The sequence below is a fragment of the Tympanuchus pallidicinctus genome, unplaced genomic scaffold, assembly GCF_026119805.1.
Source record: "Tympanuchus pallidicinctus isolate F22 unplaced genomic scaffold, pur_lepc_1.0 scaffold7, whole genome shotgun sequence".
NCBI classification, from domain to species: Eukaryota; Metazoa; Chordata; class Aves; order Galliformes; family Phasianidae; genus Tympanuchus; species Tympanuchus pallidicinctus.
In genome coordinates this window covers 28,933,326-28,951,760 of record NW_026294791.1, presented here as the reverse complement: position 1 = coordinate 28,951,760, position 18,435 = coordinate 28,933,326, and the positions used below count along the sequence as shown (strand labels likewise).

Below are 18,435 nucleotides of genomic sequence, written 5' to 3'. Positions count from 1 at the left end.
TTCCCAAGGTGCTTGCTATTCATAGAATGGCCTGGGTTGAAAAGGACCTCAATGATCATCCAGTTCCAACCCCCTGCTATGTGCAGGGTCACCAACTAGCAGACCAGGCTGCCCAGAGCCACATCCAGCCTGGCCTTGAATGCCTCCAGGGATGGGGCATCCACAACCTCCTTGGGCAACCTGCTCTAGAGTGTCTGTGTGAAAAACTTCCTCCTATCTACTTCCTCCTAATATCCAACCTAAACCTCCCCTGCCTCAGTTTAAAACCACTCCCCCTTGTCCTATTACTATCAACCCATGTAAGCAGTCATTCTCCCTTCTTTTTATATACTCCTTTCAAGTACTGGAAGGCCCCAATGAGGTCTCCTTGGAGCCTTCTCTTCTCCAAGCTAAACAAGCCCAGTTCCCTGAGCCTTTCTTCATAGGAGAGGTACTCCAGCCCTCTCATCATCTTAGTGGCTGTCCTCTGGACCTGTTCCAAGAGGTATGTATCTTTCTTGTGCTTCACTCCACATGGAGCATCACGTGTGCTGAGTAGAGGGGGACAATCACCTCCATCTTCCTGCTGGCCACCCCTTTTTTAATGCAGCCCACAATATAGTTGGCCTTCTGGGCTGTGAGCACACACTGTTGGCTCATGTCTGGATTCTCAAACATCAGGATGATGCACAGAACAAAAATGTGCTTTCACGCAAACACTAGAAACTGTTCTGAATGCCAATACATGAATCTTTTTATATCTGTAGCAGTTATGAGCAAGTTAACATAAAATACTATGCTTCTTTCATGTCTTAATTTAATTCCACAAAGCTTTTCCGTATTTTTGGGAATATATTTGTACCATGGGGGATGATTGCTTTTAAACCCCTTAACTTCCTTCAACAACTCTGCCTGCGTGCTTGTCCTGTATGGCTAGCATCTTTTGGATGCTAGGAGAATTCTCTACTGTGGTCTGTCATTTTTTCACACCAGTGTAGTTCAGCAGTCATGTCTCAGTCTTGTTGCATCTGTTCATTCATTCTTCACACCTGCATCAGGACTGACAGTTGTAACTTGATTTGAACATTACAGTTGCCAGAAATTTTGTTGTGTTCCTCGTTTCACCTTCTCTAAGAGTTTTCATGGTGCTAAATGAGAGCACTTACATTTTTTTTTAAAGTCCTTTCTGGAGATGGTTCCTGGCTGGCATGTGAAATGAAAGCACTTGTAGCTGTCTTCTCACTCTTGCCTGTTCTGAGTGCTTTAAAGCCTGTCTTCACCTGTGCTGAGGAGACAGTCTCTGATGGTATATGCTCAGAGTATAGCATAGTGAGGAAAAAACTTGAAGGCTGATGAGTCCTTCTGGCAAGCATGCAGGTCACACAGGCTCAATGGCAGCATGATTGTGGATGAGAAACAGTTGATGCTGGGCTTTTGGTTCAAGCTACAGGCATTTGGATGGTGAGAGCCAATTACAGTTCATACCTTGAGTGGTACCCCTCTATAGGGTATGAGTGAAGAGTACTGAATGGCCTTTCTCCAGCTGTGTGGTGGCCAGGCGAGGTGACAGAAGCCCAGAGTTGTGTGTGGTGCTGCCTTTCCAGATGCCTTCTACAGATAGTAAACAGTTTGTGTGGTGTCAGACTAGCTGTTGTTTTGCCCAAAACACTAGCAGTCTGCTTGAAGTCAGGGGTATTCCTGGCATCCATCAGAGAGCTGGCTCTGAGAGGATTGGCAGCTCTCTTGTGCTGGGACTTACTTGGTGTCGCTGCTGTTCTTCCCTTAGAGAATCTCAGCTGATCTCCTGAAGAGGTGGAGCCCTTCCTGGGACCTTGTTTGCCCACAGCCGCAGAGCTGGTTGGAGCAACTGTCCCACTGCTGGGCTCTCTGTTCTGGCAGCTCTCCATGACACCACTTGTTCTGGCTTCCATTTGCAGCCTTGTGCTTCTGAGACCCCATCCTGAGCTGTGGCTGAATGCCGTTCCCAGGCTGTGCTGGTCGCTGAGCTCACAGCAGAGGGCAGCCAGCGCCTGGGTGTGATCCCATGGCCTGCAGGCAGGGTCTGCACTTGGCATCTGCACCCCGCTGCCTGGGGAGAAAGGCACAGCTCACCCATCTGTGCTGGATGGGCTGTTTTAGCTTGGCTGAAGTAGTGTTACTTTTCATATCTATATATTATGGGGAAAAAAAGCCTTTCCAAAGGATTTGCTGCCCTAGAATTGAAAAATGTAATCCTTATATTGACGGAGTAATAGAGCTTGTGGTTTTACTATAGGTATAAAACTCATTCTATTCTATGCCTTAGAACAATGGCTGGCAGGATAGATTTTAAGCAGAACACTTTGGAGATAGCTTTGTTACAGGCATATGCTGTAAGGAACACCCAAAGGATGTTACCAGGCTGAGAAGGGGAATGGCAGAGTGAACACTGTGGGGAAGTCCTTACAATGACTCGTCCGGTGACAGTGAGGCATTTCTACTTGGTCAGTAAATAACATTCACAAGAATCAAAATCAAATCAAAATCCTATAAGAAACCATCAGGATACTTTCATACTCTAGGAAAGCTTTTTTGTCATCTTTTTGGTGACTTTTAAGCAAATTAAAAGCCTACCTTTAGCAAGGGCATTCACAGTTACAACCCCCAAGCAAACCCATGTGTGATTGTAGTAGATTTAGTGATGGGTGTTGCTTATTTGTGTATGCTTGGCTCAGCACTTTAATCCAGGTCAATGAATGCCCTGTCCTTGTGCCAGTAGCAGCAGCTGCAGTGTGTGCCAAGGACGGGTAAAGAATGAAGTGCCTGAGTGCCAAGTTAGATTGAGATAAACTGTCAAGAAATAGCAGCCTCAGGTAAAGCAGCTAGTATCACATTTGATACTTCTTCACATTTTCCAGAAACAGTTGTGTGGGTAAATTTCATTATTTTCTGATGCAGCCACTTTTTGGGATTTTTTGTTCCCTTCTAATTAATGAGAGCAGTGTAGTGATGGATATAAGTAAATGTGTGTGAAAGAAACAACACAGAACATGCTATGTACCTATAAATGCTTATGACACTCAGAAGCTGGTAATGCTGGAATGACGTTGGAGTCACTATGTTTGAAACTATAGATCTCAGTGCTGAATATTCTATTGAGTCCTCCTTTCTGTTTTTAATACTGCTGTTTTTTTTTCTTTTCAGATTTTATCAATCTGAAAAATCATGATCTCTTCAGATGAAATTCTCCTGATTGCTTTGTGTCTTCCTCATACTACATGTTTCCTTTTTTTTTCCATCCCAGAAATTGGTCCAGTGACGATAACCACAGATCCCAAGAAATTTCAGTTTGAACTCCGGGAGCTTTATGTTCAGGTGAGTGACTTGTTCATCCTCTATAGTTCTAGCAATACGCCTTATTTCTTCCCTATGATCATTTGTCTCTTGTTAGTGCTTCTGCTGTAATGCTTCATGTAGATATAGGTGCAAAAACTATCATCTTCTTGTTCTCTGCATTCATGATTATAGTTAATTACTTTGTCTTAGTTTACATCATTTTATGGATACTTTGCTCATTGATCAATAACACAAGAAAGACTAGTTAGTCAATGATAATACTTATTTTGAATCCTATTAGTTTTGCCACTTGTTCACAGATACTTTTATGAGCTGTTTTATTATTTCCTGTAAGTTATTTCTGTAGATCTAATTAACTAATTAATGTACAAAAGGACTCTTTTAAGACCTGTCAGGTGCGACATAGACACTTCCTTCACTGTCCTGTGTTAACAAGCATCTAATGATTCAAAGGTAGCAGGCTGACTCACGTAACCTGGTATAAGGAGATAAGTGATGGATTTTGAACCACCATAATATGTCTCCCATGATTTTTTCTGTGAGAATGAGTTGCAAATGATATCTGGATCAGGTGCTGGAAGGAAAGAGAAGTATTGGAGTGGAGTTAGCTTTACTGAAAATCCAATTCTTCAGTCAAGCACTGTCTGAGGTAATACTGCTGAACAAGCTTCTGGCTTTACGGACAGTGTTTTAGAAATGGGCAAATGGTATAAACGGTTTAAGGCTGTTTAGAAGCCAATGGTGCTAGTTAGGGTAGAATTAATAGTTTAAAAATTGCAAGAAAGGTTGAAATTCTGAGAAAACAATAGTAAATTTTCAAGGAGGGAGAAAATGCTAGCCATTGTGCTTTTTCTGTTTCTTTTATAGGAAGATTAAAAATTGGTCCCATCTTTAGCTACTGGAAAATAATTTTAACTGTTTTGAAAAAGGATATGAACCAGATGAAGCTTTCAGGAAATTAAAACTCTTAATTTGCTAACAAGTTGTTTAAAGGTCACTATCTGACTTAAGAATTTTTCTCTAATCATCAGTGACTGCAATTTCATAATTATTCTCAAGGTGTGTTCGTTCAGCTGAATTAAAAACAATTTACTATAATGGATTAAGATGGTGAAGGGCCAAAATAAAGAAATTAAAGTGGTTAGATAAGGACTGATAGGATATCTTGCAGCAGTTCTTTCAGAGAATGTGAACACTTCTGTAATATTCATTACGGATAATTCACCTAGAACGGCAATGACTGAATATTATGAAAGTAGTGAAAGTCTTGAGATAAATCGTTCTCAGTTAAAGTTGTAGAACAAATATTCTCATTAATGAACAAAACTAAAATTAAGATGAACTTAAATTATTTAAAGGAATCTTACGTATCTTAGATAGAAATAGGCCAAAACTCCAAAACTTCTTCTTGAGCACCAGGACAAATGCAGATCCTTGCAACAAAAATATTCTGAGTACAGAACAGTTGGAATGTTTGGACAGCATTTGACAGAGTCTTTCGGTTAGTATTTGACAACAGTTTAAGACTAGTCTGTGTGCATCTCTCTAGAGAAACTAAGTCCTGTTCTTTTTATATTCAAACTAGTCAAGAAAATATTCCTTTTCCTCAACTAGAGGTGGGAATAGAGATATTATATTTAGAAGGTAGTTGCAGAAATAAGCTATTATCTTGACTTTGCCAGGTTTTTCCCGGGTTTAATTGGGAGATTCTTTTGCTGAAGATAACATTTGCTTTGCAGAAGTTAAAAAATCTTAGAACCGTAGAATCACCAGGGTTGGAAAAGACCTCCAAGATCATTCAGTCCAACCATCTGCATACCACCAATATTTCCACACTAAACCATGTCCTTTAGTACAACATCTAAACATTTCTTGAGCACTCCAGGGGCTGTGACTCCACCACCTCACTGGGCAGCCCATTCAAGTGCCCGACTTTCTCTTTCAGAGAAGAAATTCTTCCTAGTGTCCAACCTGAACCTGGCACAACTTGAGGCCATTCCTACTATTGCTAGAAGAGACTGGCCTCCAAATTGCCACAACCTCCTTTCAGGCAGTTGTAGAGCAGTAAAGTCTCTCTGAGCCTCCTAGTCTCCAAACTAAACAGCCTCCATTCCCTTAGCTGTTCCTCATAAGGCCTGTGCTCCAGACACCCACCAGTTTCTTTGCCCTTCTCTGGACGTGCTACAGGGCCTCAATGTCTTTCTTGTAGTGAGGGGTCCAAAACTGAACACAGCAGTCTGGGTGCAGCCTCACCAGCGCTGAGTACAGTATCATTTAGTGTATATTGTTTTGTCCCTTACAGACGTTGCTAGGATGAAGTTCAGACATGAATTTTGGAAAATTATCTTTTCATGGAGTTTCATGCACTCCAGAGTCTACTACTTATTTTTTCCATTAAAGTAAGACTACATACAGAAGTAGGCAAGTAACTCTCTTTTACATAGATTAGAAGTTTAAGATACTCTTGTTATGAAATTGGGTCAAAATTACAGAGAGTTGAAAAGTTGTTACTGATTTAAAATATTTGGTTGTGGTCAACTGAAGTTCTGGAGGACTGAGGAACTGTGGGAGGCACGGCCTTTTTTTCCCTGATGTTTATCCTCAAAACAGTTTCTGATTGCCCTGAAGTACTAAAAATTAGATGCAACAATTGCATTATTTTTTTTCTTCTTCCTTCCCAGCCTGTGGAGTATGTGTGAAGGTATGCTGATTAGCAGGCATGTTGATTAAATATAAAAGTTACTTCTTTTAATAGTAATCTTGAAAATGCAGAGATCCGTTGCTGTTCACAGGGCTGGGTTTTACAGTTTGTGTTCAGCTATTTGGAAAGTTCTGTCTTCAATATGTGAAATTGATTTTTATGTAAATGAAAAAGAATAATTCTGTCAGTTTCTGTAACGTTAAATAAAGTCATTCTTGGAAGCCCTAAATGAATGGTCTGAAAAATTGGCAGCTGTGCAGCTGTCTGTGTGTCAGCATGGGTGACTGGGAAGCACATCACCTGTGTCCTCTGTTGAGCCCCTCATACTGCCTGCCCCACTGTGGGAAGTTCAGGGCAAGTCCTTGCCATCCTGGCAGCCAAATACCCTCCTGGAGAGCAGTCCTGCATGGCTGAGGTTACTTCCCTCTGTGACTGTGACGTCTTGTGACTGCTGTGTGCTGCTGGAGCCATTGCATTGTCAGACAGGAAAGGAACGTGTGAGTAAAGAAATGGGGCTGGTGCAGGAGCTGGAACTGACTGACACATCTCTCCCAGGAGAGACAAGAGTGACCATGACACGGGCCATTTTCAGGTCCAAGAGCAATTTTCTCCTCTGACTTCACTTTCCCTGAGTAATTTTTCTAGATGTTGCTCAAGTGTGAGTTTGTGACACTTTGCAGAAAACATACAGGTGGGGGGGAGAGGAGTAAATAAAAGAATAGAAGATGAAACGTTCAAAAGAGACACTTTCTCAAGAGAAAATACTTTAATTGGTACGTTCTTTTCCTTTGAAAGTTTGTTTTTTTCCTTCTTCTATTTGAAAACAGGGTGGTGGAGACTGTCCAGAGATGAGCATTGGAGCAATTAAGATTGCTCTAGAAATCTCTCTTCCTGGTTCTTTCATCTATGTATTTACTGATGCACGATCCAAAGACTATAGACTCACCCATGAAGTACTTCAGCTCATTCAACAGAAGCAGTCACAGGTATATGAGAGATTTACATCCTAAGTTGATTTACATCTTTAATGCCATGTTTTCTCTGTACTGAAGGGTAAAATTCCACTATGTGAGGATCAGTGAAATCCATTTCTACAGTAAAAATAATGTCATTCTAGGAACTTTATTTTTTTTAAGTAGAGATGTTTGATTAATAAAAACTTGAAGGAACATTTATTTTTAATGCTGTGGATTAAATAGTTCAAATGAAGCTTGTATATATGCTTGGTCAGTGTGTCAGTTACGTGGATGTTCTTATGTTGTTTTGAGACAGGTTTTCTGAGATGTCCAATCGCTTATAAATGAGTATCACTTATAAAGCGATTCTTGTTTGTTCCTTACTTCATTGCAAAGTAATAAGAGCCCATGCCAAGTATGCACTTCTGCTATCAGGTCTTTGTGCTAGCTTTAAAATGTTTTCAAGTGAAAGTTTGCACTGCGTCCCAAATGACTTGGATGTTTTTTTGTTTGTTTTTTTCTTTTTAATACAGGTAGTATTTGTGCTAACTGGAGACTGTGATGACAGGGATCATATTGGTTACAAAGTCTATGAAGAAATTGCCTCAACAAGCTCTGGTCAAGTTTTTCACTTAGACAAAAAGCAAGTTAATGAGGTAAATTTTCCAAATTCTGCAGTATAGAACAGGGTAGAGGTTCAGATCTTTAAATGATCCCATTGTGGTCTAGAGTAGTTAAGGGGAAATTCTAGATGTTCTCTTTTTGATACATGAGCTTTGTTCAGTATTTATCTCTTTTTGCTTCTGCAATATCAGGGTTCACTCTGTGACTTCTGTTTATGTTGGGGAAGTGTAAACTGTCATATTTAAACAGACCTTCACCAGGTTCCCTCTGCATGTGTTGGAAGGCTTCCAGGAAGAGAGGCTTTAATACAGGGAGCTGGTTTGTGTCATGTGAGTAGTCAGCCCAGAGGCTTTCCCATTCTGTGTGAGAATGCAATATCAGCTTCAAATGAATACTTTGTTAGCAAATAAAGGATTGCTAGGAAGCCAGGATGTAAAAGTTCTTCACATAAGGCTCAGTTGTGAATGGATAAACTAGTAAGCTTCTGGTGCTCACACTTAACCATAATCACGTTTTAATCAACATTATTTTTTGGATAATCTTGACAGTTCTGCTGACAAATGATAATTTTGAGTCATGGTGAAATGCTTCCCTGTAATTGCTGACCCACAGTGTTGAATGAATGTTTTCTTTGATAATTACAGTGATTCTTAGAATTGAAATTACAATAATCCATGAGAAAATAATTTGGAGAGAGACAAAAACATATTTTAGTTATTTAGGGAGGTAGAATTTTTTCTACATTGTAAACAGCATTTGCAATAACTGGATGAGGTCTTTAAATTAAAAAAAAAAAAAAATTCCCTTCATTTGTAAAAAATTTGACAGTGACAAACATTGGAGATGAATTGCAGTTTTTTGCTGTTGTTGCTTAGGAAGACTGAAGTTCTTATTGGGAATGTAATAAGGTACAGGCAATGATGTGGAAGCGATCAAAAGGACGACCTTCTCCAATGATTAATCCTTCCAAAATTAGGGGAAAAGTTTGAGGAAAAGAAATTGGCTGTAGGGACAGTACAGTTTCTGAGCTGCATTTTGCAATTTTTGTGTAAGGAGGATAAAACTTCTCTCAGAAGACTCCCTAAAATCACTTTGTACAGAATGGGACTTCTCATCTTGAGCTGTGCGTAAGAGGTTGCTATCAGTGAGTGATGATATCAGTAGGTGATATTCTTGCAGGGTTTTTGTTTCCTGGGGTGGGTACAAGGGTGGAAGATTGTACTGCACTATATAATTGCATCTTCTTTCAGTGCTCATAGTGATCCCTTTGTTAAAACTTTACAATGCTTCCAAAACTTCTCCACCATAACTGCTGAACAAATTGCATTACATTATTTAAAGTAAAATATATACTAAAAAGTCCCTGTGATAAGGGATGGAGAAAATGAGCTTACCAAAAGTCTGACATCCCAGATAAAGCCTTAGCTGCAGATTTTGCATCAGCAATATTACTTTTCAAGGAACATATTCCTCAGTATGCAGATGCAAAGGAGCAGGAAATATAAGTTATCTGCATCAGCTGTTTATAGCACATCTCTTGCCTCAGGCAAGATTCAACAGACACTGAACTTGCTGTCCTTTTTATCTGAGGAGTCAGTGATGTGGGAAAAATGAAGTTCATAAATGTAAAATGTAGTCACTGTTTTGGGCGTGGAAACAGCTAATGCTAAAGTGTAGATTAGGGAGAGCTACAAATCACTGACTGAATGCCCTGCCAAGCCAGTGTCATGTTTTGTTAGACAAAATCATTTTTGGATCATTCTACTCCCCCTAAAAAAAACAAACAAAGCTATTTTTGGTGTATAGTTACAGACTATTGCTCCCATCCTTGCCCTTGGTGTGCAGAATGAGGCAATATTACTAACTAGCTACAAGGAAACACAACAGAACAATGCTTGATACTTATCCAGTGCTTGCGTTATTGAGAAGACTAAGAAATCACTCTGCCTTTTATTTTCTTTCTTTTTCCATTTCTGAAAAAGGATTTTATGATTTCAAACACTAGTTTGAACAGTTAACTACAGTTAACTACAGTTAACTTGGTAATAATTATGGTCAGCTGACATAGTTGTGTTGACTTCAGTCCAGTGTAAGATATTGGGTAGCTCCCTTAGGAGCGCTATTATTTGCTGGATTAGGGTCTTCTCACACCATGATAGGAGGTTCATATTTTGAAAAATGTGGCATAACCTCTGTGCATTAGATTAATTTGAATACTCTCAAGGTCTGAAATACAAGCTGTGGTTTTGTTATCTAAAATTCTTCTAGATTTTTCCTTAATATGGAATATCAGATGTACCATCATCTCCAGATGTAATGTTTATTGTTTTTGAGCACAGAGTTGTAAGTTTCTAATAGTATGATTCCAAGTAAATGTTATCGTATGTGATAAAATTTGGTAACATGATTCAAGATCAGTACAGGAGGAGAAGTGCTTCACGTTCCTAAAAGGGAAAGATTTAATATTAAAATTCTTAGTTCTACTTTTATTAAAAATTTGTGAATACTACTGTATTTTACTACAAATTAATTAAGTACACGTCAGTTTTAAAGTTTGCAAAGTGGCCCCTGGTTTTCAGATATTTATCCTCTTGTGTTGGAAAAGTCCTTCCACCTAAAAGAACAGCAGCATTCTCATTTTTCCTCTGTCTTAGGAAGATTATTATGCTCTTTTATCAAAGCATTCCAATCCCAATCTTGAAAGGGATTGGGCTTTCATTAGGCTGACATTTCTTTGTCTGCAGTGATGTTCCATGACTGCAAATTAAGGTTGAGGAGTACAAAACACTCCAAATTAAAATGTGTTAAGTATCCTCATTAAACTTGAGTTAAACTCTGTCATTAAGAACAGATTCTACATTTTAATACTCGCATCCAGTTTTATTAGTTTATTTCCAGCCAACACTAGTTTTGAACTGAAGTTATGTTACACCATGCAGAGTTCTATTATGAGGGTGTTAAGTAAGGAAATTCCTGGAAATAATTCTGATGCCCCAGGGTTTGTAGCAATGCCAGAACTGGTATTCAAATGAATGGTGATGATCAGCAGAATATAAATTTGTTACAGTTTAAAAACAGAGGAGAAGAATTAGTCCACAGTTATTCCAATCATGCCTTCAGGTCACCTCGATTTGTTTGAGATAAAAATCAGTCATTACTGTGTCTGATGAATATGAGTGAACAGTATGACTAGAACCAGGCGTTCACAAGAGGGTGAGCTGAAAGAGTTCCTTGTTTCTTTCAGTACATCATTTGCTTGATTTTTCTCACTCTAACCTAACTTCTAAATGTTAGCCCACCTTCTCATCACTCAAAATATTTTTCCTCGGCTTCTTAAAAATACAGATTTCTTAACAGTTTTTAAAAGTAAAAGTGTGTTGTCCATACAGTTTTGGAATACTGGGAGACCTGAACATGACTGAAGACGACTGCAGGCACTGTGTTGACACTGACATAAAAGAGGATGTTACTGAGTGACCTGCAAGGGGAATGAGACTACATTAAAAATAAACGTAAAGAAGAAATTTGGAATTTGAGTGAGTTAGTATAAATGATGATGTGAATAAAATGAGGTAAGAAGGGAACAGAAGATGGAGTTGGGATCAGGCCAGTAACAGAACGCGTTAAAAAAGGAGTCATTTTTGCAGGGAAGGCACAGAAGATTCCTGCCTGTAGGTTCACATCGATCTGGCCTGGAACCCAGTATTCTTCACACTGAGTTCTTTGCTGTGAATAGAAGTCTCTAAAGCCCACTGGAAAGCATGTTATTTCTTTTCACTATTAGTCCTCACCGAGGATGGAGAACTAGAAGTTAAACATGTGTAGTTCAGGTTAGTGGATCTGAACCATGGAACTTTAAATAATGCTACATGTGGAAACAGTGTTTTGTTTCACTTTGTTAAAACAGCAAAAGGCCCCTCTATTGCTTGAAAAGAGTAATGCAAAGGTGAAAAGCTCAAAACTACTGTGTGCAGTTAAGGTTGCTGGTGTTGCTTGCAGCCTTCTCCTTCCCCCCAGGCAGTCAGAATGCCTTACTGTAGAAAAAGAAGGAATGGTTTTATGGCAGAGGCAGGTCATTGCTACCTGGGAGAGTATGGTTCTACTTTGGAAATACAGGCTGCACAGTAAGTGCTAAGCAAGGGAAGAAAAACTGGTTACAGCTGTTTTTTCTCTGTACTACATAGAACTTGGGTTCTATGGAAAAAATAGCATGAGCATGTAAATTCGAGCTGTCACTGCCCTTGCAATTGCAAATAGGATGTTTTAATGACAATTGAAAACAGACTTAATACCCACATTTCCTAACTTTGAAGTGCTTGAGATTCAGTTAAATTATTTATTATTTTTTAAAATTATTTTATAAACTATTTTTTTATTAAATTTTTTTTTTGTTTTTTTGTTTTTTTGTTTTTTTTAATCCACGAAGGCTGCTCCAACAGTAATGCCTCTTCTGTTATCATGCTGATTCATAACAACATAGGTGAATATTAGTGGGATAGCAGTATGTGGAATACAAGAAAAACTGCTCAGAGCAACAGCTGTGTAGCAAGACAAACAGCATGAGAACCAAGGAGACCTCCGGAAGAAGAAAGAATGTCTGATGGCTCTGATTGGATAAGTGCCCACATGAGTGGCTAAGGAGTGTTTGTAGAATGCTCTGCTGGCATGGAAAAGTGGATGGGAAAGTTGTAGGTACGGATGGGAAAGCTAGAGAAAGAAAACTTGTGAAGGAATATAAGTGATGTGAGAACTTGTAATAAATGATTTGGATCATTAACATCTGAGTCTGTGCATCAGATGCTGCAGGGTAGCAGTAGAGGTTGAGTCTTCCTGCCAGTATTGCATTGCATTTTCTTACTATGCAAGGTGGAAGCAGAGGGGCAGTGTGACAGAATAGTGTCTGACATAGTGGTGTGTATGAAACAGAAGTATGTCACTGAATTCCTCCATGCAGAAAAAAATGGCACCCATTGACATTTGTCAGTGTTTGCTGATCAAACAGTGGATGTGAGCACACTGAGGGCTGGCTGGCAAGTCTCAATAATGACAACAGCAACCCTGGGTCACCTCTGCTAGTGCAGGTTTTTACTAGTGTGGCATGCAGACTCTTGTTCATCTGTGGAGGAAGTGCACAGCTAGTGTTGGTGACTGTTGAAAAACAGCACTCTGTAGCTGAGAATTTGCTCTATCAAACAGTGCTGTTGTTCTCTTTGTGTCTGTTGTAGTTTCCATGGAAATAAATAGGACTCATTACATTCAGAGCAGCCTACATGTATAATGTGTAGATTTATTTTCACTGTATAATTTTGAGTGTCTGCAGTGTCTGTGTCATGTTTTTCCACATGCATTTAAAAGCATTGGAATACTTTGGATGGAAATATGAAGATACACATAGTTAAGCAATGAAACAGTTAACTTCAAATCTTGTAACTTTGACTGTCAGAGAAATATTCTTGAGACAAAGAATAAACAAATGGGAATAGAGACCATGTTCCATATATTTTCCAGGTTTCTGTGTGCATTCCAAGAAGTGATTTGACAGCAGGGCAAGTTGCAAGAGCAAATTCTCTGGAGAAGTGTTAAAAATTATTTTTCTATTTGTCCTTTCCCCTTTGTTAATATTCATCAAGATTTTGGAAGAGCAACAAAAGTTGCAATTTTGGGGGCTTTCTGTAATGGTCCCAAAGGAAAAAATCTACTTTAAAACCAGTGTTGCAACAGTGTTTCAAGCCTTACTGGAATGAGAGAGCTGGGAAATGGATCTCCCAGAATTGCTTATTGAGCTTTGGAGGAAGAAAATGAACTACACAAGCAAGTTACTGCAGGAGTGAAGACAGCTGAGTCATTCTCTTGGCTTCCACTTTCACTTTTGGAATTGAAAGGTCTCAAAACATTCGTTTAAAAATTGAGGTTAGGTTCTGCTCTGAATTTTAGCTACTCTCTGTAGTTTCATATTCTGATATGTATTTGAATTAGAAGCAGAAGTCTTTGTGCACTCTTTTCTTTCTGAAATGGCAGTTGCACAACATAAACTGTATTGTCCTGGGGCAAAAGTTACTTAAGGGCAAATTCCACTCTAAGGGAACTCTTGAGTAGCCTTGTAGTCATCAGCCAGCCTACATAGAATTCATAAACTGGACTTGTAGCTAAGGTTTACCGTAGCATCCAAAGACTTCATAAACATTGCTGTATCTTTTCCCATAACAGTTCTGTGAGACAGGAAAGTGTTGTTGTTCATGTCTTGGTAAAAAAGTATAAAGGGATTAAGGCAGTGACGGTTTTGCAGTTACACGAAGCCAGTGCACAAACTAAAAACAAAGGCATGAGGACAGAACCCTTGTTAGCTTAATCAATCTAAAATTAGATAAAGGAATTAGGAGATCTGAAAATAATACTTTGTATGTAAATATATGTACCTATTTTTATATGAGAAAATACATTTCTATTTGCCTAATTTTAGACATAGTTGGCATGTGTGTCTGAGACTTTGTCCTAACATTTGCTGTTTGTCAGATTTTGCTGAGGATCCTACTTATTGTTGTTTCTTAGACTTTTTAGGTGGAAGAACATGCGAACTTTAAGGTAGTTTTTTGTTTGTTTGTTTGTTTTTGAATGTAACATGTGGTAAGAGCTACAGAAGTAGGAGGTACTTTCAAAACTCTGATAGTGCTATGTATTCACGTCCTTATCTGACTATGTTGCTGTTTTAGAGGAAGAAAGACCAAGCTCTCATTAGTGATAACCTGGATAGAGTTCAATCCATGGATGATTCCCTTTCTCTGTCAGAAAACATAGTGGATTCTCTATATTGAGACTTCCTTAAGGAATCTGGTCATATGAATTTTAGTGGTCTTCTATCATATGAATGCAATTTTTTTATTGTGCAATGATGGTGGTATGTTCAACATGTTTTCTCTCAGGTGTGTCATATCTCTCTTACTTTGTTAAAGTGAATTTATGATAAAACTTTCCCAGATATACTGGGAATGCTGTAAGCTATCACATTCAGAATACAACCCTATGATTTACAACTTCTGAAATGTGTTGTCTTGTGAATACATATAAACTTATTTTTGTTTCTATGCAGACATCTGGCATCGTGTAGTAGTAGTTCAATCAAACGAACTTTGACAGAGTAATGCAGAAGCTGTCTCCTGGCCCTGTGTTTTTGTGTTACTCAGTAAAACAGACAGTTATGGGCTCTCTAGGTTAGACTTTTTATCCAATTTGATTGTGTATTAGTGAACTGTTTAATGGAATTTATCAGGGAGGCTTAGCTTCCATTTCTGGTAAGAGACAGGATTGCCTTGCCAAAACCAGCCTGCTTTATGCAGTGGGCACTGTGTTGGATTGTCTCAATGGGAAAGCCAAGAGCTGAAAAGTTGGTTCCATTCCAAACCCCAAAATAATTGGTGGTTGGTCTCTTGAAGAACATGCACAGAAGGTGCTGGCAGGCTGTCGTGTGAAGAAAGATGGCTCAGAAGAGGCTGGAATGGAAGCATGCCAGACATGTTTCTTCTGTTCAAAGACAGCAACTTTCCTTAAAATAACCAGGCTATCATCACACTTGCAAATATACCATTTTTTTTCTGCAATGGACCAGTGCAGAACTGAGCTGATGGGCAGGCTTCACTTTTCGCAGTGCTGCTTGAATTGCTGATGGAATTTTGTGGCATAATGTTGCCTGAATTGACTTGATGGTTAACTGAAACTGTTTATTGGGGTCAGATAGTAAAAGGGAGTAGAAAAGGAATGGAATCACTTCACTTTATTAAAAACACATTTTCTAGTTCTTTGTTCTCTTAAAGTACGCTAAACTGCTGGGTATCATTAAATAATAATTGTTATTCATGTCTCCAGTGATGGACTACAAGGCTTCATTTAATTTACCTTTGAAATAAAGCAAACTTTTGGAACCATTTCCATAGTTGAGCACTACTCTTTGCCAAAAAGGATATCTGGAGTTCATAAAAGTATTAGTTTAGACTGGGATTTTGTTTTTGAAATAAACAGTTGCATGCTGATGATGAATTTCCAACTGGAGGGACTTCCCACTTTCCTCCCATTTTTTTAAGCTGTAACATGGTACTGTGGTAGCTTGATGTTATATATGCTGTATGAAAGCAAAATTTGCTCTACAGAGAATTAATATCATGTAGGACTAAGAGTTAGAGGGAGAACCCACAGCCTTTTTCTTTCAAAACTGGAAAGACCTGACTTCTCTTAAATTATTTTACTGAAGCTATGTGCTATTGAGTTTTGTTTACTTTTAAGACATCTTCTCCCTCTTTGAAATTTTTTAAAATCCAGATCCTTTAATGATCTGGCTTGCAGCATGACCCCAGTGATAGGTAAGTCAAGATTCCACAAGGTGCTTTGGGATCACTGGGATCACGCATGTTCTCCATTAGTAGTTTTATCACTGTAATTCCAACAAAATTAAATCACTTCTTATTAATTGCAGAAAAGATTTGGAGCAAACTTGGCTAGGTATCTTGTGTCGGTTTGTAATGTGGATAGATGTTCTTCAGCTTTTGTAGTGCTTTCAGATTGACTTACATGTAATTGTTTGAGGTTTTTTCATCTGTTTGCTAATACGGGTAGCTATGTTTGTAACAGGAAAAACAAATTAATTCATACAAAATGATTGGTAAGTTTTTTGGAAGGGGGGCATGAGCGGGAAGAGGGGAGAACTGCTGGCAAAAGGCAGTTTGGGGTTAATTCCAGCAAGCAGAATCATGTTGCAAAGTGATCCTGTAGGAAAGCTGCACTAGGAAGAAATGGAATTCTAGTTAATTTTATTGTGATGATTTTAATAGTAAGCTCAATTAGTTATAGAGAAGCTTTTCTCGCAAGCTAGTGTATGAGAGTGAGCTAAGCTGCTCACTTAGGTCTGACCTTCTAACTCTTTATAAATGAAAGTGTTAAGCACAGAACTGGTCCCGGAGCACTGGATGGGTGGGCTGCCATCTGTACCATGTCCACTGCTGTGCTTCCTGCTCAGGGGAAGGCCGGTGAGGACTTGGGAAGAGGCAAAGATCATGAGGAGGAGCCTCCAAAAAGTGTATTTTGGGAACTTAAATTGTTATGTAGGCTTTTTTTTTTTTTTTTTTTTTTTTTTTTTTTTTTTTTTTTTGACTCATTGTTTGTACGTTACAGTCTCATTTGACAAAATTTTTAAGAATGTAGTATTAGCACTTCTGAGTTTAAGAAATAATTTTATGTATAAATACCAGTATGATTTACATACTATCCAAGCATCTGCAAGGATGTTTTACCTTGCGACTTGATGTATTTTGCTTAATTCAAAACAAGTTTAAACTTAATCCAGATAGGAATATTCCTTTCTTCTGAAAATTCAGATGGGTCATTAAATATTGCAGTTTGTTTAAAAACATCACTATGGACATAAGACCCTGGAATTAGCTAGAAACCTTCCCATATGCCTAACACACAAAAAAAGAGGCATGGCCGTGGTAGAATAATATTAGTAGAACAGACAGAAGCTACTTTGAGAAGCATTTTTGGACCTAAATGTCTAATTTCTAAAAGTAAAATGTAAAATCTTCATGAAACCTTGTGGTTCCTGTTCCAGCATTTCAAAGCTCATCTAAACAGTTACTGAATAGCAACTAGCTATTACAGGAAAGATGTTTCTCTCTTGAGTAACGTTATTGCAGAGATGTTGAGTATCATTGTTATTTTTTTTTTTTCACCCCGGTGCTACAAGGCTCTTTCTTACCCTGGTAGCCCACATTTTGCCCTTCTTCAGTCTGCCATCTCAGGATTGCTGCAGGACCTGGGTTCTTATGGTACTAAGTCATCTGACGGCACTCTAGTGGAGAATTTTTGTAACAGAGTCTGATGAGGCCTAAGGTTCTATCTATGTTCTTTTATTTAGTTATTATTTAGTTATTTTATTTAGTTATTATTATTACTATTTGAATAGATCTCTTTTCAGTGCTTTTTTTTTTTATTATTACATGTGATATTTGTTGCTTGATGATGTTTAAAGTCAAGGGTTTTTTGTAAGGCCAGATTCAGATTTAGTTACAAGAATTAATTTTCTAAAGCATTATTCTCTGTTCTGTCCTGAATTCTCTGTCAAGTGACACTTTATATCAGATGCTTTAGAGGAGAAATACAAAGCTTGTAGATGACAAATGCTCAATACACCTGGATAAGGAAATTTTCCTTCTTGCTTCGGGTAATAATGTGTGGCCAGAAATATGCATATACATATATTGTTAATTCCCATTTGAAATTACTCTTTAATTCTACAGTGTAAATGTGTCTCCAGAGGCATATCCAGGTCTGTTTCCTTCCAACACCCTGTTGATCTTGGCTTCGGTAATATTTTCTTAAGTATTAATATTTTTTTAAATATATTTGCCTGAAAAAGCATATTCACTTCAGAATTTATAACAGCAGAGACAAGACAATACAGTTTTGGTGCTTGTTGTGTTTCCAGGCCATCTATTTCAGATCTGTTTTGTCACATTATGTATATGGATTGTTGATTCGAACAATAGAAGTTGGAGAATGCCTTTGCCACTGTGGAAGAGCTTTGTTTTTTGAGTTCAGTGCCATGCTATTACTTCTTTCTATGTTCTTGTGCTATTGCATATTGCTGATATGAGTGGAAAATATGTTTGTGCTGTCTTTAGGATAGTTCACTGAAGTTAATGCAGTGAGTCTTTGTATTAGTTAAGTCCTCTACCCTCTCAGGGGACTGTGGTAACTATGGAGTATCAGATGATAAAATGACTGCTGAAAGAAGTGGTCTGGTAGAGATTCCATGTTAACCATCTACAGACAGTAGAGACAACAGAAAATATT

At 38.4% G+C, this 18,435-nt stretch overlaps 1 protein-coding gene across 1 annotated transcript in view; it reads left to right on the top strand.

The window, feature by feature from the left end:
* Positions 1–18,435, top strand: part of HMCN1 (hemicentin 1) — a 179,625-nt gene that overhangs the window by 28,938 nt on the left and 132,252 nt on the right. The window contains exons 2-4 of the mRNA XM_052666768.1: positions 3,263–3,333; positions 6,844–7,002; positions 7,506–7,628. Coding sequence (XP_052522728.1) covers positions 3,263–3,333; positions 6,844–7,002; positions 7,506–7,628 — 353 coding nt within the window. The remainder of the gene's footprint in view (positions 1–3,262; positions 3,334–6,843; positions 7,003–7,505; positions 7,629–18,435) is intronic.